Source organism: Coffea arabica, chromosome 2c (genome assembly GCF_036785885.1).
Source record: "Coffea arabica cultivar ET-39 chromosome 2c, Coffea Arabica ET-39 HiFi, whole genome shotgun sequence".
Classification (NCBI taxonomy): Eukaryota; Viridiplantae; Streptophyta; class Magnoliopsida; order Gentianales; family Rubiaceae; genus Coffea; species Coffea arabica.
The window spans coordinates 67,101,598-67,126,610 of NC_092312.1; the positions used below are offsets into that span (position 1 = coordinate 67,101,598).

Here is a 25,013-nt window from a genome sequence, read left to right on the forward strand (position 1 = left end):
TTAGGTTAAAGGTTCCTCCCAATAGTCAAAGTGTGTCATGGTATATATTATACCATTGTGACGATCGAAAATGACACAGATAGGATGTCGATCAAGTGCCACATTATATCTTAATTGTTCCATGAACCACGACCAACTGGAAATCGTCTCCTCATCCACTATGGCATAAGCAATTGGCAGAATCTTGTTGTTCGCATCTTGAGTGACTGCAACAAGGAGTTTGCCCTTGTATTCGTCACGCAAATGAGTGCCATCAACGCATATAACCGACCTGCACATGTGAAATGTTTCAATAGCCGGTCCAAAGGCCCAAAATACATACTTAAAAGTCTTAACTCGATCCAAACTATCTGAATGATGTGACCACTCAACCACGGTGCTTGGATTGGATTGCACCAGGGCATCGAGATACTGTGGTAGTTCGGCAAAATTCGCCTCCCAAGATCCAAATACAAGTTCAATTGCTTTACGTCTGGCATACCAGGCTTTTTTGTAAGACACATCAACCTTCAAGTTTTCTTTAACGAAACTTAGTATGCTCTTGACCTTTAATCCAGGGTCATCTTCAATGGTACGGAGGATGTGCCATGAAATAATAAAAGCCGTCAGGCTTGTATTGTTATTTCTAATCATGTCGCCCAAGCAGTTATGGTCATTGACCCATTTTGTAATTTGCCACATTCCATGAGTTTTTTTCTTTACGGTTCTAACACACCAGTCGCATGGTAGATACGATGGTGCGGTTGAAGTGGAAGGAGTTCTTTCAATTGATGATTTGCATTTAGCAGATCACGTGTTACTCTTACTCTCAATACCTCTGAACTCTCTATTCTGATTGATAGACTACATCCTAACTGCCCGGCTGAGCTGTTTCTTACTCTCAAATCTCATATGGAGACGTATATTATTATTCTCCTCACTGAATGTTACAATACACTCCAATCCATCCTCATCTTCTATATCATCATCATCTATACTCCCAAGATTGGAGAAAAATGTCATTCCTCTTGGAACATATGCAGAGTTGCCAGCTGTGCTATTGCGTCTGATATCTCCACATTCTGTGTTGGCAACTCGATACCCAATAAAGGGTTGTTGGGTATCGAGGTTTACTCTTAAACCCCCACCTTTATGCTCATCATCCGAGTCACTACCAGACACATCTTGCGACTCCGAGTCTTCAATCTCTTCCACATCAACTTCCGGGTCATCTTCTTCCGGATCATCTTCTTCAGAGGCAAGGAGCCTATCATGCCCACTAGCATATACATCATCTTCAGCTGAACTGCGGCAACCTAGACTAGGGTTAGACTCGATCCCATGTGGAGAAATATGGCATGATGGCCCTGGATCTCCAAAACTTGGAATCGAATCCAGGCCATGAAAATATTCCTGGGCACCCATGGACCATGATGTGAGCCTTGGTTCTAATGAATCCATAGATTGATCATCATGCATATAGTGACATGCCGATGAAGTCTCTGGAACGACTGAACTAGAACCGAAGTTAAACTTTGTTGGATCCATGAATGCATGTAGAAGCGACATCATTGGACCAACATTACCTATTGGTCCAGTGAATACGCTATTAACTACAGGCATTTGGACGATTTCTTCCTTCTCGATATAAATCTCCGCCATGTATGAAACTCTTTCGATCCAAAGATCATACATTACATCAAGAGTTTCATCATCCACCACTGAGGAAACAGTATATTTGGAACTCTCAAACGGTTGACGAAGAAACAATTTCAGCTTAAACATCCCTTTATCGACCCCAATATAGTGGTAAATTCTGTCAACCAACTCCCCGTATCCAATTCTATGCCTCAAAGTGAATGTCCGGTTGGAAGTACGAGGCAAATAACAAACAAAGTCACCCTCGTAATGTATTTCTCCTCCTCAGTATAGGTTTACCCGCAGAAGTCTTTATACAGACATGTCTGTGAAATGAATCCCTATTTTGGAGACAATAAATTAGAATTAGTAGTCCAAGAGCCCAAACAAATGAAAGAGGGTGGACTCTAGGTCGAAATTGGAACTATTAAATAGACTAATTTCGATCCAAATGTTTATGAAAAAATTGAAAACAGGTATGAAATATGCTATAAATGACGATAGGAATAGCCTAAACCTCCGAACGAAATTTTTAGAAAATTTGGACAGAATCTCCCCTAAAAATAGACTAAAACTCCCTGCCAACCAATCCAAACAGGGTTTATCCATTTAATAGTCAGTTGCCCTCACAAAGAAAACTCTACAAAAAATTTGACAGAGTCTCCCTTATAAATGGGCTAAAACTCCCTGTCAAACAATCCAAATATCCATGAAATTCAAAAGCTCCAATCTATAAACTACATAATGTCAATAAAATTTCTAAACTCCAATTACAAAACATACAATGTTCAATGTAGATAGTGTTTCGACAAAAAATAATAGCTGCAAAATAAATTTTAAAAACAAAAACGGAAATTAGTGAATTATTGGTACATAACCCTTGCCCCCACATTCAGTATTAGAGAAATTAGAGAATTTGGGTGGGCACTTGCCACCCAAATTTGGTACATAACCCTTGCCCCCCACATTCAGTATTAGAGACTTTGTTTACTATGTGCTTAGCCTTTTAGAGAATTATTTTGTACATTAAACTAGTAAGAAATGATTAATTATTATCATTTTAAATTACACAAGACATATTAAAGTACTAATTATTGTAAAATTATCATTTCAAATTATACAGGGCGTATTAAAGTACTAATTATTGTAAATGGCTTTGATAACTACATTAGTAAAAAATAAGTATTTGTCAAATATATTTATATACACTTGTTAAAGTACGACAATAGTGTCTAAATGTATATAACAAAAAATTAAATGGCATGTTAAGACTGTTAAAGCAACGGAAATGCATCCAAGACAACTTCAATGCTCGGCATCAAATTTCGGAACTTGCTAACATATATTGTAATTTCAATAAAATTTATTTTTCCATCTTAGTTCAAGGCCCTTATTTTTCTAAAATCTTTTCTAGGAATACAACTCTAATGTACGATTTACCCATAGCTGCCCTAGACAGATTCGTTTCTCATTTGCATCTTATGTTTAATTCCCTTAATTAGAACACATTTTCTATTTTAAATGGAACTTGCCCCTTTTTTCTTTTTTTTTTGTTTTATCTTCTTCAACACAAAAAAATAGACATTTTTAAAAAAATTATGATGACAGAGAAATTTCGAAAATTATGATGAAATTTAAAAGAATTCTACAAATGGGGCATTTTGAGCATGGGATTCCGTCCAAAGGGTCTTCGCACTTAGCAAATGCGAACTCACGCAGTTCGAATTTTCGAACAACGAAATCCAAAAAAAAATAAAAAAAAACCAGACCTCGTATTTATGAAATGCGAGGATCCGAGCTCGGATTATTTTTGGTATCCTTCGGATCCAACAGGGTTCGGATCCGTCTCAACAGATGATCAGACGAGCCTTCGGATCTGAGTGAACAACTATGGATCCGAGGTCGTATCACCCAATTTCGCCTTTGATCCTCAAAGGATCCGAGGTCGGATCTGTCTGTGTTGAGTCGGATCCGACCTCGGATCATGTTTTTTCTGCACTAATTGCAGAAACTGCAAATAAACTGCAACAAATTGGAAATAGAAAAATTGCAAGATTTCGAAAAATGTAACGTATATCCTCAAATCCACCACAAAAATTGCAAAAATAAGCACAACCCACATCAAATTTAAACCCAAATTTCACAACAAATCTGAACTTGCCCTTGGATTCAAGCATTCAAGTATTAATTAAACTTAAAATGCTATATGTGAGGCATTGCAAGTGGAAAAGCCTCACCTTTATGCTGTTTGAGAGTCGCAATGGGACGGGAATGCTGGCAAATTTTGGGAAGCGGCACTCACGGAACCAGTCTTTGGATGCTCCGGTCAGCTCCGGTCTTTGGATGCTTCGATGTGCAGAACCCAGCTCTGTTTTCTTTGTTTTGCTGTTCGAGTATTCCGAATTATTTGTTTTGCTGTTCGACAGCTATGTTTCGATATTGCGTTCTGCTTCTTTGACTCACTTTTCTCTTTTTTTTTTTTTCGAAATGGGGTCTTGGCGCTCCTGAGTACGAGCTCGGTGAGCTCTCACTGAGCTCGCATTCCCGGAATGCGAACACCCCATTTGTAGAATACTTTCCAAGAAACGCCCTCGTTGTAGAATTCCTTTTTTTTTTTCATCATAAACTAAGAATTTATCCTTATTTTCATAATTGAAAATGCCTGCTTTGTAGTTGCAGTTGATATAGGAAGAGTTAGAACAAGTCTAATCAATCTGTCAATAAGATGATATATCACTGATTTTCTTATCTTCACCAAGCCTTGACATTACTCATGAATACCATATAATTCTTGCAATTCAGGATGATTTGGAATGCCGAGCTCAAAATGTTGAAGTTCTATTCTTAGATGTACTAGTTCTTGCTCCATAAAATCATTCGGATAGAGCTTCCTGCAAGTTTACAAATATAATCAATTTTGAACAGCATAAATCCATTTCTAGGATCTAAAGCAGTGCTCAAAATAAGCAATTCCACGGTATGATCATTAAATCTGCTATGTGACTCTTTCAATTGATAATCAATTGTTGCAAGAAATATATCCACTCGATGACTAATTCATATATATATATATATATATATATATATATATAAACTCTCATAATATAAACTAAAATTGTAAAAATTTATGGGGGGGCAATTTTATTTTACACACATATTTACATATTATGAATTAAAATTTTTAAAACTTAGGGGGGCCATGGCCCCCTTCTGCCCCCTTGGCTCCATCATTGATCATGCCTCCACTCCACAACAGTCGCGAGGTTGTACTGTTGCAATGCATTTAGATATCTATACAGTTTCCATTTAACAGGACAAAAGCTTTTTGCCCCTCCATCAGTGCCTTCTTGTAGGAAATATCCACCCTAAATCTCTTCAGTAATTCAGTCTCATCAACTGCACCTTGATGAGAAGACACAGCAATTTTGATGGCCTCCTTCTCTATATACAGTTCAACAACTCTTTGAGGTGGAAAGTTTGACAGCATATCCGACACGATATCCAACCCTTCATCATCCTCAACTGGAATAGCAAAATACTTGATGCAATTGACTGTATAAGACATGGGATATTGACATTTCAATTTAATTCGATACTTATTTTTGTCTATCCCATTCCCAGTCACAGTGTTCAACTTGTTAAGCAATTCAACAATTGATGTTCTACAGGCCAACTTGATTATTCATTTAGGACTTGCATCACGTTTAGGGCTGCAAACGAATCGAGTCGAGTCCTAAATGTTTAGGGCTGCAAACGTTTAGGGCTGCAAACGAATCGATATTAATCGAGCTCGAGTCGAGCTCGAGCCGGCTCGAGTCAAACTAGAGCTCGAGCTTGAGTTCAGAATATTAAGCTCGTTAGGCTCGCGAGCTTGGGTATATATATATATTTTTTATTTTTTTTATTTAATAATAAAATTACGTATATTATATATATATATATTTATTTTCATAGTAAAATTACGTATATATCCTTAACATTTTATTATTTATTAAGAAAAAACTATTATTTTAGTTATTTTTTTAAAAATAAAATAATTATTTTTATTTTTTTCCGAGCTCGAGCTCGAGGTCGAGCTCGAGGTCGAGCTCGGCTCTACTTGATTCGAGTCGAGCTCGAGCTCGAAATTTGCCGGCTCGTCGAGCTCGAGCTTCGTAAAATTTAGTCGAGACTCGGCTCGATTAGCTCAAATCTCGACTCGACTCGACTCATTTGCAGCCCTAATCACGTTCAACACCACATTGTCCTTCCTTTAGTCCACCATTCCAATGCAGAACAACCTTTACGTCAATATCTTCCAAATCTTTTCTCCTCACCTTGAATGAAAATTCAATGCTAATTACTTCAGTAGACAAACAGGCATATATGCTTGCATTAAAATTTACTTCATACTCTTCATTTACCAGATAGATTTATAAATAAGCTCCCAACTAAGCCATAAACAAATTAGTTCCTATCTAACCTGACTGACAGAGAATTCCCAAGTTTAAACTTAGCATGATAGCTTATCAGGCCATCTCAAATCATACCATCATCAGAAGGTTCCAGGTTCAAACTCCAATCCCATTGGTATCCAACAGAGAGAGAGAGAGAGAGAGAGAGAGAGAGAGAGATAGATCAAACTGCTCCACATTTAAAGAACTAAATTTCCCTGGTTAATCGAAACCCTTTTTTGTACCAATAAAAAGATCTCACAACTTATCATTACTGTATATAAAGTACTATGAGTCTTGGTATTTTGGAGTGCAAGTGGTCTTAGTTTTTGTTATTCTAATTATGCCCTTATTAGTTCTTGATTGAAGTTTCATATTATACACTTTTTAATTTTTTTGATGATTAAAAGTCATTATATCATATCTGATATGAGCTCGGAGTTCTCCACTAAAAGGGCTGCTCAAGGTAGTTTGGAAGAAGGATTTTATGGACAGAATTTTTCAGCTTATATTATTTTTATTAGTTAATATCATTAGCTTAGTCCATAGTTAAATATTATGTAGGCTTGTGTTAGTGGCTAAATAAATGGTCCAGCCCTTCTACTTGGATCCATGGTCTTAGGTTAGGTTTTATGGGCAAGGTTTAAAGGTCCATTGGTTGTGTCTTTTGCATTACAACGTAAGAAAGGATAAATACATTGTTTTTCCTTTTTCAATGATAGATTATGACATATTTTCATAACATCGTTTCTTGAAAGTTGCTTTCGTGGCTCAATGAGCTTTCTTGAACGTCTAGAATCGTCTAGTGTTCATTTGACTTATCAATTAAGTTCATTATCTTTGATTATGGCGCTGTCTAACATTCCTAGAGTTAGCTAATTTGTAGGATTGAGGGTCAAGATAGTATCGAAATTCCAATCATAGGGATTAGAGGGGTCCAAGTAGGAAATTCCACCAATTCCAAGCTTCTGATAATCACCATCGATCCAGAGTTAGATTGTTCGCGAATTTTGTCATCAACGGGATTCGTATCAATGTCTATTGATTTAGAAGAAAATAACAGTTAATAACAATAAGTATTAGAGACTAAATAGGATGTGGTCTTAGTTTTCTAATTGTCCAAAATACCCTTCTTCCTATAAAAAAAAAATACCACGAGTTTTGGTACTTTGGAGGGTAAGTGTAAATAATCTTAGTTTTTGTTATTCTAATTATGCTTTATTAATTGATGATTGAAGTTTCATATTATACTTTTTAAATTTTTTTAATGATGATTAAAATTCATTATATCATCTCCATTGATTTAGAGAAAAAATAATAATAGTTGATGACAATAAGCATTAGAGACTAAGGTTTCGTTTGATAAAACTGAATCTGAATTTTGAAATCTGAATACTGAAACAATTAATTTGCTGAATTTTAAGCACTGAAAAGAAATATATGAATGTCTGAATTTTAACACTAAATCTATTTATACCATTTGATAAATTTTTATAACTGAATGTTTAATAAGTTTAATTTGACAATTTTGCCCTTATATCTTTTCATTCGAAAAAGAAATAGAACCTATGATTTAATTAGCTTAAAATAGTTAGGTATGAAAATGACAATATATATTTTTAAATCAAATTAATATAAAAGATGAAATATATTATATGAGGAATACGGAGAAGATGTGAAAGTCATTAAAAAGGGAGAAAAGAGAAACTGAAAACCATTAGATAGAGAATATTGGGTTGTTTAATTAGATAAGAATTTTGAACATAATTAACAAATAAGGGTAGATTTGGTAGATAAGATAAGATAGTTGAAATAATTCTATTAATTTTTATCAGAATTAAGTATTCAATTAGGATTCTTGTGCTGAAAAAAATACACACAAATTCAGCACTGCTTAACAAGTTCAGCAGAAAGATTTTCATTTATCAAATACTCAAAACATCTGAATGTCTGAAAAGGTTCAGTTTCAGCACTTTTTTATATTATCAAACAGACCCTAAGGCCCTGTTAGATAATTCAACTTAATGTTGAAAATTAATTCATTCAGAAGTTTTTGAATTCAACATGTTTGGTAACTGAAATGCCTAACCACTTAATAGATTAAGCACTGCTTAATTTGTATACAAAATTTTAAGTGAAAATTTTTGATTGAATTTTCTGAATTGATCACACATATGACATACTCTCACACATGCTTTTGTACATCGTATACATATGCTCTCATTCTATTTGACACATATACATGCACATGTAGACACACACTTAAGTACTATCTCTCAATTATTTAATTATTTTCTCGTGCACAAAATACTTTTCTTTCTCTTCAAATATGCAAATAAAGACAAATTTTTTAAAGATAAAAATATAATATTTGTGCTATATTTCAACCCAGTGCAACAATTTAGTTAGTTATCAAATATATATAACTTTGTCAATTCAATAACTTAGGGGGTGCTTGTTTTACATATTGGAATCGGAAATAGAAATGGAATCATAGACTCTGGTTTTGAAATTAAACTTTTCATTTCAATATCTAGCTTGGTTCACACATTGGAATTAGCATCATTCCAATTTTTGATGCTTGGTTTGACGAGTGTTTCGAAATTAAATGCAATTAAATTTCAAATTTACCCCTGATATAACAAATCTTATAAAACAAAGGGATAATTGCAAAAACAAAGGGATATTTAATTATTTTCTCGTGCACAAAATACTTTTCTTTCTCTTCAAATATGCAAATAAAGACAAATTTTTTAAAGATAAAAATATAATATTTGTGCTATATTTCAACCCAGTGCAACAATTTAGTTAGTTATCAAATATATAACTTTGTCAATTCAATAACTTAGGGGGTGCTTGTTTTACATATTGGAATCGGAAATAAAAATGGAATCATAGACTCTGGTTTTGAAATTAAACTTTTCATTTCAATATCTAGCTTGGTTCACACATTGGAATTAGCACCATTCCAATTTTTTATGCTTGGTTTGACGAGTGTTTCGAAATTAAATGCAATTAAATTTCAAATTTACCCTTGATATAACAAATCTTATAAAACAAAGGGATAATTGCAAAAACTGGTAGGTTTTGTATTTAACAAAAATATGAGATTTTGTAGATTTTGAAGTTTAAGGAAGGGATATTTGAAGTTTAACGACCGTTATACAACTTTCAAAACAAACAAATTCATTCTAAATTTTTTTTGGGATAATTTCATAAACCAAATTGCGGTCACTTTCACAATAGTCATATTTTTCCATAAAAGACCAGTTCTTTATGGCTTTCCTCCTTTATAAGAACAGAGTACCTATTTTCCCATAAAACACCAGCTCTTTATGGCTTTAGAATGAAGGGTTACAATGTTGCTGTTTCTATCACTATCAACTTTTGACTCCCTATTTCTTCCATCCCACTCAACACCAGAACGAAATACCATTATTTGCAGCATCTTCAATAGAAGTAAAAAACAGTCTGATATTCGCATACCCACTGCATAGCCTATTTGTGAAGATGACAAAGTTTCTCAAGAATCGTAGATTCACTTCAAGGGTTGAGATTTGTTCTTTCAAAGACAGAATCAAATTGTTTTCAAACTTAAGCAGATCCTTCAGATTTACTAGAACACAATCAAAAAATTTCACCAGAACTTCACCACTCATGACATTGTTTGATTCTAAGGAATGTTTTGCCCAATCAATAAAATCTTCTCTTCTCCAATTTCCATCTTGGAAGCTTCAACCTTTTCAAGCAAATCATCTACTACATGGTCTAATTTCTCGTTTAGGCTTTCAGATCTTGGAAAGCTATTGCTACTATTTGTGAACTTGAATTTGGGACTTTGAAATGAGAAAGAAGATGTCCGATGAAGGTGATGGGTGGCGATTGATTGAAGAAGAAGAGATAGAAAAACTGATGAAGAAGAAGACTCTGGTTTTGTGCAGCGTGTGATGGAGAGGAAAGAGAGGGTAGATCTGTGATAAATATTGTCTGAGGGAATGAGTTGAGGGTTTTGTCCAAAACCTTCCAATTTGCTCGGCAATGATTTTTTAGAAATGATTCCAAAAATGGCATTCCAATAGGCTTAACCCAAGCAACAAATAAGGGGTTTATTCCATTTTGTGATTCCCAAACCCTTTAACCAAGCAGCCCCTTAATATTTTACCATCTCAATTTTCAATTTTCAAATTTCAGAATTGAGTTTTATCAAATGGGACCTAGTCAATAGTCGCACATAAGCACTTGCCAAAGGCCTTAGGACTCATTCTAAAACCACTTCCATTTGGATTGTGGTTTTTTCACCGAAAATTTTTTTATGTCTTTCGTAAACATATTTTTAATCATATTTTTATCTCATATATATTAAATTATTATAGTAGATTTTTTTTGCAAAAACTCCTGAAAAATAGCAATCCAAACAAAGCAATTCTCTTGGAAATTCAAAGGCAAAGTATCTGAAGATTAATTTCATGTATTACTTACTAACTATTCTCCTATGATGTGTGTGCGTGTGTTTTTTTTTCCTGATCATTCATCTCCATAAAGAAATTGTTTAAAATATCTACAAAATGCGCAACGCAACTATGAATTAAGAGGTTGAGGAATACTCCAACCATAACCATGCATGTCATAGATGAAAAACTTCAAAATGAACTTGAAATCAGTTAGGTTGCCAAAAGCTGAAAGAGAAGCTAAAAAGATCCATCAAGAAGAGTTTGGATGCTTAAAGGATGACCAGTTTGACTCCTTGAGGGGTTATTCTTTCAAACTGCCTGCGAGAATGACCTGTTATGTCTTGCCTTTTATTTGGACCTTCAGACGTACGAGTGTCAACAATGAATTCCTCAAGTGCAACTGCATATGTCAAAAGGTGAACAACAAACTCGAACTCAGATAAACGGTGAGAGTATCCTCCAAACTTCACAGTTTTGAGATGTTCATTTTTAGGATAGTACTCGTACTGAAATGTTAACCTGTTCAAGTCTATTGTCGACTCATATGCAGCCCACTCAATCTGCCAACAGCAGTAACTGATTAAATCTACAGAAATCTCTTGATTCTTACAAAGAGATAGAGAGAGAGAGAGAGAAAGTTAGAGTGCAAACGACTCGAGTTTAATCGAGTAGCTCACGAGCTTGCTCAATCAAAGCTCAAGTTCGAACTCGTATTGATTGAGTTTGAACTCGAGTTCATGCAATTCGAGCTATTTGATGAGTCAAGTTCGAATTTAATATATGAAAACTCGAAAGCTCGTCAAGCTCGAATAGTCGACTCGACTCCATTACATCCCTACGAGAGCAAAACTAATTATAGCTGGATTTAGACATACATGGGCTACAAAAGCCAACAATCTGGTACTAAATTAATTGAAAACAAAAGGACTGTTATCAGCATGTCCGCATTACTTCAGTGTCTTGGATTGCACCAATTGAACAACAAACAAGATAATGGCATTTTTCGGCGCAACTTAAAAAGGAAAAAGATTCGCACATGAGTAGTTCATAAATACCAAGGTTGAATACTTGAATCATGATAAAAGGTTACCTGAATCACAAATTCACGTAGATATGGAGATGCATTAAATAGAGCGGAGAGGCTCAAAAGAATAGTTTCGGATGTAGACAAGACGTCCAGCTTAAGAACTCTGAGCTTCTCCATTTTGGGAAATTTACGAATATACTTTACGAAGGCCTGAAGGTATCAAAGAGCATAGAAGCCATTATCACAGATCTGAAAAAGTAACAAATTCAAACATCGAATAAGCTAAAATCTCTCTATTCTCTTACAATTTCTACGTCAAGCTGTGAAATCTTAAGATTAAGCTCCACGAGTTGATTGAAGCATTCTGACATCCTTGCGATGAAATCAGGTATTCCACTGCACATAATTAATGGGTCAACATCAATGTGGACAAGTGAAGGAACATTTTCAAGAACCCACTCATCGCAACGGGTATTTCGACTCGTAAATGATTCAAGAAATTCAACGTTGCATAGCTTGATGGAAATCTTAGGGATGTCACGAATCTCCAACTACTTTAGCTTGAGTGATGGTCCAGTAATTTGCAAGTTTTTAAGTTGAGATGAACCTTGGATCGACAAATGTTCGAGCATAGGACAGCTGGATATGAAAGATCTAGCCATTTGATCATCCACACCAACAAACTTCAAGGACAAAGACTTGAAGGCGTTGAAGAATGAAGCAGAAAATGATGAATTGCTGCTGGTCCGATTCAAAGGCAAAGTATATTGTATCCTACGGTTCCTTCGCCTCCTCCTCGAGGGTTCTGTTAAGTCTATTTCGAGGGCCTGGACTTTCCTTGACAGCACAAACTTGATCCACTTATCAAGTTCGCAATGGTAATCCTCTTGATCAAGAGGCAAGGCAATTCTGAATTTCTCTAGAAAATGAGACTTGTGCAAATCCAGAACACAATTGACCCGATTGACATGGCGTAGCTTCTCATTCTTGGACAGATGGCCTCTATATTTTCTATCATTAGTCTCTTTTCTTGATAGATGAAAGTTGAGGTGTTTAATATGTGTCCGTTGGTACCTCCATCTGGTTGAGAATAAGCTGGTGAGCATGGCTTCCTTCAGTGTCAACAAAGAAAGTACTGAAGCAAGAACGTCATCAGGCAGTTCACTAATCTTGTCTTCCCTGAGCATATTATAAATTTCCGCCAGTGTAACCAACAAATCACAATTAGTTAGCAACATCACACATATTAAGAAGTTGGTGCAGTTGGTTTTTAGATAAGAAACAATGAGAAATAGTGCAAAATCTGCAGGCATTTTTTTCCCCCTTTCATGGGGGAGGGGACTAAAAGATGAAAGTTTAGAATATGTGGGATCCAGTGCATGCATACGGATGGCACATTTAGCCTATATATAAAGTATCATGTATCTAATAATGGAAGTTGAATAAATCTAATATATATTGAAAGTATATATACTATCACGATTGAATGCACGATATATATGTAAAATTTGGATTTCAAATTCAAATTCGAATTATGTATCATGTATATAATAATGCAAGTTGAATAAATCTTATATACACTGACAATATATATACTATCACGATTGGATGCACGACACATATGCAAAATTTGGGTTTCAAATTCAAATTCATATTATGTATTATATATCTAATGATGCAAGTGTATACATTGTCAATGTATAGAAGATTAATTCATATATTTTTACCTTACCATGACCATTTCCTGTTTGGCAAGTTTATTTTCCTAATAAATGCAAATTACGCAGGATAAGAAGCCAAACCTATTTTGGCAGCATCGAATATTGTCTTGCATTTGTCTAATAGTTATTTATTGCTTCATCAAATTTGTTATTTTCCGCAAATAGGTGCACAAAAACACTAATCATGCAATCCAAAATATATAGGGCATTTTTAAATTAAAAAAGCCACATTATTTTGAAAATCGGAAATAGAACTAATGCAAAGACGATTCACAATGTACATAATAATCATCATATATAGAAAGGAGATGTTTAGAATAAATAAAAAATAATCCCATGACCGCCTGGTGTACTCTAAAAAAGATTGATACAGCCATGTTCAACCCAAAGTTTGTAATCATCACTCACAGTCGTACCAACACTATCGCACTAGCTGAAGCATTTAATCAACAACCAAACATTTAGCTATACCATTTATTATCGAATCAATCACAATAAATTACTGAGCATCTGAACTTCAAAACCTTCTTCGTGTGCTAGGCCTTAACTTCTTCATATGTTTTCACTGATAAATTTAATTATTATACGAATTATATGCATGAATTTGCTTTGATTTATTATTATATTTTTTTTGAAGACAATGCTGGGAACATGGAGATACAAAACAGGTACAGGGCAAAGGTATCATGATCATATCACCCTCTAGTGTAGGAAAATCAGAATTTGTGCACCTCAAATTAAATACAACAAAGAAATTAATAGCAAATTTAGAATACAGTAAATCTTGGAAATTTTTAACTAGGAAATAGTATAATTGAGGTCTTCCATAGTAATGGCCTGATCCTACAAAATAAACATAAAACAAAAGTACCTAAAGAAAAATAAAAGGCTGGAAGTTTCCAACCCAAAATCCATGAAAACCTTAATTAGAGCTGTAAATGAGTCGTTAGCTTTCATATTTGGTTCATTTAGAAAACAAACCAATTTGGCATATTTAATCAAACGAATGAGTCAAATTCGACCTTATACGGTGTGAGCCGAGTTGAGCTCATGAGCCATTCATTCATCTAATAGCTCTAACCTCAATTAAGTGGTGGAGCTTAATTAGGATGTTTTATGATTCTCTAACAATAAGCCGTCCAATCCCATATTAAAATTGTTTTAAGTAAAAATAACTTGTGGATGATAATGATGATTAAGATTTTGCTGCCTGCGGTTTGAAAAGAAGTCTAAAAAAAATCAATTATAGAAAGACATAAACACCAGCCAGCAAACCCAAACTTCCGAAAAAGCCCCCACTCCAACAAAATGAAAATACATTACACAAAAAAATAAGGGTACGAAATCTTCCAATTGCAATACAAATAAGCGGAGAAATATAAACTTTCCAATTGCAAGCTCCCTCATTGATAGTAATAAGGATTTATCCCACTTGTTTTTTTGTCTTAATTCTTTGACTGATTGATTATATTTCAAGCTAATTCTTTGACGTTATATAGGCATACAATCTCTCTAACGTTTAACACATTCAACCAAAGAGGCAAAGAAATTATAAATCTATCGTAACGTTGAGACTTTGCATGGATGAAAGCATGATGATCAAAACTATCTATTAAATCGAGACTGAAAAAAATGTTTCATAAATATTTGTGGATCAGATAAGAAGAATTATATAGAAAGAAAGACATATAACAACCTCGTATGTACTGCTAATCTCTAACCCAATTGAAGCATTAGGAGACACCCCCACCATTGTGTTAATAGATACTAATAACCCTGTGATTCAAAAAAAAAAAAAAAAGAGTAACAAAGATAAATAAAAAAATCGAAGAATGTCCAAGCACATGGATGATTAAATAAATGCTAGCAATTATATCCCAATTCAAAATTTCACCTAAAGCACCTTTGTCTGCAGTAGAGGGACAATTCTGGCAAGAAAAACAACCTTAGGAGATTAGTGTTTTCTTGTCTCCCAAACCTAGATTTGCAGAACACAATTTTTTTTTTGGGTTAAATAAAGGCTTTTTTAAGAAGCCAACACATAATATTGTGGTAATAAATTTAAGGTATTTTTAGTATGCATCACGCGGGTGGCTTACTTCTAAAGCTGCTAGCCTAGGAGGAAAAAAAAGTTTTTTTTTTGACTAACCAACACATAATATGGTAATAAATTTAAGGTAATTTTAGTATGCATTACACAAGTGGCTTACATCAAAATCTACTAGTGTAGGGAAGAAAGAGTATAAGAAATTTATAATTAAGAAATTACCTAATTAAATGCTAATCACTCCACTAGGTCAAAACAAAAAGAAAAGAAAAGAAAAATGTACCATAAAAAACTTAATTCTGATATTCTATACAAGATAGAACTATTAGAAGTTATACATACGAACATGCGTGTGTGTGTTATTGTGAGGACCCGAATTTTTATTTTACTTACTTTTATTTCATTTTATTGACTTATTTAATTATTTATTTATCCGTTTACTCTGAATAATTTATTTCATTCATTTCAAATCCATTTATACGCAAAAATGTCTCATTTATATTTTTAAAACATTTCGTTAGCGAATTTAATTTTTCTGCGACTCGTTTAGCGAGAAATAGTGCATGCACGTTTTTTGAGGTAATTTCGGTCCGAGAGTGCAATAATCTTGAAGAATTAAGGATGATTATTAGTAAACTAAAAAAAATAAATTGAGGGATTAGATGTGAGTGAGTTAAATTAAGCTCAATTTGAATCACTAATAGTCCACTATTCAAGTGTTGACTTTTTGTACCGAAGAGAACTTTATGTCATGGCACCTTTCTCATCAAATCACATCAACCAAAAGCCACCAAACCCTTTTCCCTCTTCCCTCTTTGGCCGGCCATCCCCCTCCCACTTCACAAAAAATTTCAGCTTGCTTCTTCCATTGTTGCTCCAAGAAAGCTCTCCACACTTGCTTCTTATCTTGGGTCTTCATACAAGCTTGGAAGAGGACTTGATCAAGGAAGAAACTTGGTGATTTAGAAGCTCAAATTCCTAGTGTTTACTCTTCATTTTGGGCAGCAAGGTAAACCTCCATGAAACCTTTTCCTCTTCAATTCATAGTAGTAAGTTAGTAATTAGTTAGTGATAGCAAAATAGTTGTTGGGTTCTCAAGAACCTTGACATTAGGTAGTAGACTTGAGGTGACTTGATAGGTAGAGGCCTTGAGGATTTTGTGTTTAATTGCTTGTTTGTTACTTGTTTCGATGAGATATGATTTAGTTCTAGTTGCAAAGTTGAAAAGAAAGCTAGAGGAATGAAAGTTGTATGCTGGCCGAAAATTTCTGGTTGTTCCTCTCTTGTTAATTTCGAAATTTTTAGGTTATTTTGGTGCAATAATGCTTGATACATGTTGGCAGTTATATGTATGAATTACCTTCCAAAAAGCTTTTCATTTGGTTGCGTTGAAGTAGGGTTAAAGTGAGGTTGAATTCTGGAAAATTTCTGATCAGATGACCCCAACCAGTGTTCACGTTTTTGGTTATAACTCTCTATCTGGGAGTTGAAATTGAGTGCCGTTTGTGGCATCCAAAAATAGACTCTGAGATCTTTCCGTTGGTATAAAATGCACCTCTTAACTCATTTTCTATGAGCCGTAGTTAACCGGGAAATATCACTGAATTCCTCACTGCTTTCATCCGAGAAATAGTCCTAACTGCAGTTTGTAGCTCAATTTTGCCTATCTTGCAAACTGAATTTTAAGACAGTTCCTTCTAGTTAATTGTAGCATTTTGAATTTAGTTTCCAACGCCACAAATCACTCTAAATTTAAAGTTGTGTAGCTCTAGTTTTGATCAGATTTTGAAACTCTATCCAGTACGTCAGAACTGGAATTTCGTAAAACAAGTTCCAAACTTCAGTTTTCTTAGAACTATTGTATCTTGGTATAGAAAGGTCTGAATTGAGTTTTGTTTGTTGTGTTTGAAACTAGTTTGGAATTTTAATTGTGGTATAAATTTCAAGGGCTGATTCCATTTTTACGAATTTTATCGAATTTCCAAACTTCACTGAATTTGCAAGCCTATTTTGCTCTGTCCTGTCTAGAACAGTGACTTTGAGCTAAAATTTGAATGACGTCGAGTTGGGGCCTGAGAAAAGTGTCTTCTAGAAAGTTTTAATGCTTTAAGTCTAGTTTCTAATGGTATAAAGTTTTCAATTTTTAGACTTACAGAACTCGAGATTTTATTTTTTCCAAGTCGTGTCACTTTGAGCTGGGAATTTCTGATTTTCAAACAAATACACATTTAAAGAACTTTCCACCTTCCTTTGCGATTATTGGGCTATTTTAGGTGTAATTTCATGGTTGAATACACAGTTCCTTTGAAACTTTAAACTTTCATTTCAAATCTTAGTTTTCGAAGGTTAGACCTCTCTGGATGTATTTTCTTGGTCATAAAACTCCCTTGGTTAATGGTACTTCTCTTCATACCCGAATTAGGGACTTTAACCCCTATTCTTATGGCCTCGATTTCCGTGAGTTTGAACTATAAAATGGGAGCGTTTTGACTAGAGTAGTTCTTGGTGAATTGCACTAGTTTTATACTTGAATCTTGGAACCTTAGCCTTGACTTTTACTATGAAAATAAGTGGAGTTTTGGATATGTTTGACTCCATTAGTTTGGAAAAAAATATGAATGCTCTTTATATTCTAAAGTTTAGACTTGAGATTTGAACTTTTGGGAGATGAAAACCATCTACCCCTTTTTCCTTGATTTTTGTGTCGAAAGTGAAAATGGTACTTTCTCTTGGATTGAGATTTACTTACCATGACTTGAATAAAAAACGACCTTCAAGCTCTCTTTTAGCATTATTCCAATGTTTTAGCTAGAAAAGCTTCTTTAACTTGACTCGAACTTGTGACCTTGAGAGTGGGTAGCGAGAAAATTTCTTCTTCTTAACCTTGGTTGAGTACCTAGATAATTGTGATTGTATATGTCTCAAGTGGTCACGAAAATGTCGAAGAGCTCGTTTGACTTCTCGCTTCACTCTTGTTTTGCCCTTGACTTGTGGTGAGTGTCAAGTGCATGTTAAATGCTTATAGGTTTGAAATAATGTGTACAAGTACTATATATGATACGTGAACTTGCCGAGACGATGGTATACTTTATCGCCTTCGTCCTCTCTTTCTCTTGATTATATGATACTTGTTAAATGAATATATGTGACTTGTACTTGTACATGAACATATTTAACTCGTGAGCATTGAGCGGAAGCATGTACCACACCCTATTGGGGTGGGAGGTGCCTCTCATACTAACTCAGTGCCATGATCAATTCTCTGAGTGGAAGAATGTACCACACCCTGTTCGGGTGGGAGGTGTCTCTCATACTGACTCAGAGCCATAAATAATTCTAAGTCGATTAGAGCGATGTTTCATCGACCACTTATACTTCTGAGGGCACCCCAACCTATTGGCTAACCTTATAACTCGGGCTGACAAGGGCTTGGTCGAGGAGGTTGGTAATCCTTGGAAAATATTATAGTTTGATCTTTTGAGATCGCGCTAGGCATACTCGAATAGTATCGCCACCTCATGTGTGTTTGGTTCCGAATCCGAGTGGGTGTAAGTTGGATGGAAGAAGTAAGTGGAACAATATGGTCGTGTTACTATTTGGGTTAACGGAGGGTCAATCCTAGATGGTTCAACTTGATTGGGATGTGGAAATAGCTCCTGAGAGCTCCTATATCGTTCTTGTGTATTAATTCCTACTTGTGCACTTGAATTAAATGTCATGTTTAAAGTTGTTTTTAAACTCGTTATTTGATTGATTGGTATTACGTGCTTGCTTGTCTGTTTTCTTAGCCTCACTGAGCGTTCGCTCACCCCTTTAAGTTTGTTTTTCTTAACAGGCTTTGGAGGTGGATTGGAGGACCTAGACTAGCGATTTGGTGGAAGTTAGTATTTTTGTATGAATTTTTGGTGACGCTTAAGGTGTAATTTTGTTACTTCTGGTTGATGGATTATAATGATAACTTTTACCTTAGAAGTTGAGACTTGTATATTCGATGTACTTTTTATTTAGTCGTTGGATGTTTCGTGGCCCTATATTAAGGTTGAACGAATGCGTGAGTCCTGACGAGACTTGGGCAGGTTTCCCGCTGATACCTTAGGGTTCGCCTTAGGGAGAGGTGGGAGCGTCACAGTTATAGTAATCTTCTGCACGTGGTTTATTTTTTTAATTGCTTAGGTTTTCTTCACGTTATATTTTTACACACTACATGAATAAAAATGAACCTTTTGTGGTTTGTTATGATTTTTATAATGAGTAAAAATAAAGATTTAGGAGACTTAATTGATTTAGGTGCACTTAACATCTTCTCCTCCTAAAACTCATATAAAGGCAATAATCAAATAATAAGAAAGCTACTAAAATAACCCCAAAATGGCAGCGTAATTAAAAATCTTATAAAGCCAATAATCAAACGATAAGGAAACGCAAGGGAGGAGGCTACTAGAATAACCCAAAACAAAACGACAAAGTAATTGGAGACCAAGGTAACTTCCATAGACGGTGGAGGCAAGCAAAGACCAAGCTAATTAACTTTGAACATATTATTTCTAAATATTTAATAAAGCAAACAATAGATATTTGCCTTGGAACTGGATGTTGAAAGTGGCCCAGTTAGGATTTATGCATGTAGAAGTGTCAAAATAAGTGATTTGTGTGAGTTTGAGTAGGTCATAATTCGATAATGGGTATAATTGGATTAACCCATTTATACTCATTTATTTAAATGGGTATGTGTATACTTTGATTCATTTGAAATTCTACTTATTTTTAAATTTTTTTTGCACATTTTTGACAAGAAATAATAGTATTTTATTATTATTAGATTGAAAGGAAATTCAAATATATCTCCATAAGACTTATTAATATTTGAGTGTAAATATATAATTATTTTTAAATAGGTATAAATGGGTGGGTCAAATCAATTTACTACCCACCAATTAAATGGATTTAATTGGATAGAATGATGGCAAGTCAACCTACTATGAGCAACTTGGTCAAAAACTTAGCTTGGACTCGGTTTGACCGAGTTCGAATTTGAGCTCGAGCTACTCGATTAGACTAGTGAGTCGTATTCGAACACTAATTATATTACTCGAGTGCTCAGCGAGCCTAATCGAGTAGCATGCATATATAAAAAGAAATTATATTTTTATCAATTATGAAATTACTAATTTGGGTTTATGTTTTAAGAAATTCATGTGAAACTTAATTTACTTAAGAAATTTGCGATGGCAAAAAGGTAAACTCTTAAATTTAAGATCTTGGGAATAAAGTGACTAAAAAGTAACATCAAGGGGGAAATTGATAGTGGCAGCAAACGTTAAAGGAGTAAAGTGATAATAACCTAGCAAATAATTAACATTTTCAATTTACTTGATAATAGAAATTCATTAATGAATGCTATTAAGCTTTTTTACACTTTTCTCTTATTCAAAGTAATACATGTTAAAGAAAATTTGTATTGAAATGCCATTATTTGAACTTTTAGGCCTTTGCTTTCTATTATAATTATTTATATAAATTTATATTATTAATTTTATTTTTGATGTAAACCTGTACATATCAGGAATTAGAATACTAGTGTATACCAAACGCGTATATGTATGTTAACACACGCACATAAATATAATTTTATGATGACAAAAATTGAAGACTAACAAAGCAGGATCTGTTCTTAGTTGTCTATATGTCCAAAATATCTTTCTCCCTAATAATTAGATTTATTGCATTTTAATAATAGCAATAATTGTAGTAGTTAGGAAAAAAACTGTAATCTTTATTAAATTTGAATTATGAAGACAATAAACGAAATGTAAAACTTCAGACCAATGTGTCTCTTTACATTCTATTTTCAATTTTTTTATTTTCATTAAAAATTCTAGATTAGTCACAGCCTAATTAAATTTTCAAATCTTCAAAAATATTACTATTGATACAAAAACAAGGTGCTTCTAGTACAATAGATTCTTTGTGATTTGTATTGTATGTTAGATTCTACATAAAGAAAAAAAGAAAGCAAAAGAAAAAACTCAATTTATCTCTGGCAATGAAATTTCAATTCTAAAAAAATGAACAATTAGATAGAAAAAATTTATATATGGTGGATTATTTATACTCTATTATTAATAGAAATAATACACAAAATAATAGAAAGAGTTCAACTTCAAAGAACGTAATGATCATTTTTTAAAAATAGTGCATATAACTTTATATTGAGGAATTTCATTAAGATATTGACAAATTCAACTTATGTAATATAAAAAATAATAATGGTAGAGCATGCAACCGATATTTATGCAATCAAATATATATATATATATATTTTACCTTTCCCACACCCTTTTCATCCCTAAGCGTAGAATTTGAAACCCGAATCTGATATCGGAGATAACTCTAAGAGCTTTCTTCTGTTCACTATGCCAGCCCTAATGATTAGCAAATAATAAATTTTTGCTTACCATGCCAATTTAGGCCATCCAACTCCAGAAGAAAAATAAAAAAATTGTTCATATATCTGATTAAAAATCAAAACATTTTTGTGGTATTATCATAATTTGTTTATCATGGAAAAAGGAAAAAACAAAAGAAGTGACTGGAAAAATTGATATTGTATATACCATTCAAAATATTGATGCTTTTGTCAAATTATTTCATATGTGGTCAAATCTTTATTTTTTTAGTGTTAAGTTTTCATCTTTTTTAATTAATTATCCTTAAAACAATTATTTTAAATTGAAAGAGACTGAATGTATCCTCATTTGCTAAAATTCTCTGAAGAATTTATATGAATTTGTAGATAAAATATTTTGTGATCCTTTTTCTTTTAAAATAATGGTTTTAAGGACAATTAATTTAAAAAGATGAAAAATTAAATGAAAAAAGAAAATAAATATTTGCAAATATTAAATTTGTTAAAAATTTTTACAAACAAAATTTAATGTATAAGAAATATTATATTTTATAATATGATAATCACGTGCCTATTACTAGTCATCAAAAGAATGTCAAACAATGAAGTATTCAAAAGCCCCACATGCATCAAGGGCAATTAATTGCCCCTATATATAATCAATATAGTTTTGTACTTTCTCTAATAAACTTCACCTCCATAAATTTAGAAAAAAAAATGCATTCACCATCCTGTATGCAATTAAATAGAGAATCTAAAACTACAGAACACTCATCAAAGACAAACTTCAACTAATCCTTGGCAACAAATTCTATATAGAACATTGACACAACAAATTCTATTTAGAACATTGACTACCAAGATATGATCAGATTCATGGTTCTCGGAACAGAAACAATAGTACAGGAAATCAAGCGTGATCAGAATCAAAAGGTGATCATCTTTCTAGTATTTACTTTCTGGAATAGGAAAGGGTCATTTTTGTGAGTCTGAGAAAGTAGGCTCAAGCCAACATCACATAAAGAGTGAGCGAGGACTGAGGAGATTGTTGATGGGCAAGAAAGAAAGAGTGAGGGAGGGAATTTGATAGTTGAGGGGGAAATCATGTTGGCAGGAAATCTTATGTAAAATTCGCGCTGTAGATTATTTTCACAGAAAAAAAAAAGAAACGATGAGGGTAAATTGTAATCCATTAACGAATCTTAAAGAATTCTTGGCTGAGGGCTTATTCTTGGATAAATTTAGCTTCTATCTGCTTCCTTTTGCAAATATTCTCTTTTTATTGCATTAGTGTTATACTTTATGATCAACTAGCTAGTGTATCTGAATCCAGCAATGATGGATGGATGAATCATGCTCAGCTGAAGTGAATAGAACAGATAATTTGATTCTTTAAACATTTCTGCAATGTGAAATTGTTTATGCTTCCAAATACTCATTCCTCGCAATCCATATACAACCATTTGATGCATATTTTATAGTCTGATGAGAATGAGATCCTTGCAGAGCTGATTCTACGGGACTGCCAGAATCAAACCAAATCCTCTTCGATGATTCACATTCGACCAAAAGGTGTGATGTTATAACCTCCCTTAAGCAAGGAGGTGTGCTGTTATAATCTGAGCAGGGTCTGTTCTTTCAGCAGGGTTTGCCTCACCAGATCTTCCCCTAAATGCCTTCAACACTTTCTTGGCAACACGGCTATGATGGATACTACACCGTCTTTCGGACTTTTAGAGATCTGCTTACTACAGATTTATTCAGATTTTTATGTTCAAATCTAGGGTTCGCAGCACTAATCTCTACTCTCGATTTTCCCTTTCCCCGATATGAAAATTATAATGCTAATGCTAAAAGAGATGAAATTTTTTTTTTATAATGAATTTCAATGCTCAGGTTTCTCACAAGTTTTCATCGTGTCCTTGATGAATGAGAACTCTGAGGTTTTTATATATGAATTTCGGACATGAAACTCCGGACTTCTTATGCTACACAAAACTATGCGGATTTCAACTACTTTGAAATCTGGACTTTGTTACAATGAATAAAGCTAAAAGTAACTTTCTTATGCTACATAAAACTATACGGATTTCAACTAATTTGGAGTCTGGACTTTGTTAAATAAAGCTAAAAGCTACTTTCTAGTCAGTTGTCTTTTATTATGTGCAATTTGCTTTTCGAATTTCAAAATTTTTGAATCCAGAAAGTGCGTTTCAACTGAAAATTCTATTGTGGCACACAAGGTTTAGTGTGTGGGTCCCATTAGCCTTCCATCATGTTTTCAATATTGTGGAACTCTTCTGGTCCCATAATTTCTCAATAATGGTTGTCATCATATTCTTCTTCTCCTTGGATTTCTACGGGTTGAGCTCCTTCCTCCCTTATGTAATGGTCAAGATAATGCTGGAATAATTCTGGATAGTGTGTTTGGATTGTAAAGTCTTTTTCCAGATTAAATTGATAGAGAGTATATATTTTTTGGATTTTATTTTCTGAAACTAATCTGCAATCTGTCCATCCAGATTTAAAATGTTTATAGGCCAAGTGTAGTGCCTTGGAATTCCGGATCTGTTCTTGAAATGATAAGGGACATTCTACCATCATTAGTCTGTTCTGGAGCTGTGCTGCTGGCCTGATATTGCTAACTGTTAATATGATTCTATGAATTGTAGGTTCTAAATCAATGAGTCCAATCCATTCTGCTGGTGCAGATGTGATTTGAATTTTGACCCATTCTCCGTAATCTAACATTCTACAGGCAAAATACCCAAGATTAGTTCCCAATTGAAAAGTATCATCAGGATTTGTGATCCAAATTTCTTTTTGAAATCCACAATCCATAAGGTATTGGGGTGTGAGAACAAATCTTTCTCCATTAACTGCAAGGGCTTTTCGAACGGTATATCTATGGAGTGTTATAGAGGTTCTGAGAATAAAAAAGTCTAAAGTATGAATACAATGGTTGTTAAATTTCTAATGATTACACTGCTTAGGATTATTTGGGCAACGTTTGCTAGGGTTGATCCAATAAGAAGGACTAATGTTAAGACTGAGATTTTTGATAGGTGTTAAAGCTATTTCCTCGAAATAGTTTTTGACTGCTAAAAGTTTTGCTAAATGTTGGGTTTGGACTTTTTAACTGATTATTTTGATGATTGGTATAGGAAAATTTTCTAACATTTGGTATGCTTTAAAGAAAAGTCTGTGCTTGAGGAATTCATAAGGCCTTTTGAAGAGGTGATTTTTGGTAGGTTGTTGGTCCGACCTAAATCAGTCCTCTCTGAAATAAGGAGAGGTGAATTCACTTGTCC

General features: G+C 33.9%; 2 protein-coding genes across 2 annotated transcripts; both read right to left on the reverse strand.

The window, feature by feature from the left end:
* Positions 1–633, reverse strand: LOC113724539 (uncharacterized). Its single transcript, XM_027247432.1, has one exon. It carries the CDS (start codon positions 631–633, stop codon positions 1–3), a length of 633 nt encoding a protein of 210 aa, XP_027103233.1.
* Positions 634–10,770: 10,137 nt separating this feature from the next.
* On the reverse strand, positions 10,771–12,715 carry LOC113724540 (F-box/FBD/LRR-repeat protein At5g56420-like). Its single transcript, XM_027247433.2, has 4 exons — positions 12,084–12,715; positions 11,834–11,924; positions 11,592–11,738; positions 10,771–11,061 (listed from the first exon to the last, which is right to left on the reverse strand). The coding sequence occupies exons 1-4, from the start codon at positions 12,713–12,715 to the stop codon at positions 10,771–10,773; spliced, it is 1,161 nt and encodes a 386-aa protein (XP_027103234.2).
* Between the last annotated feature and the right edge of the window lie 12,298 nt (positions 12,716–25,013).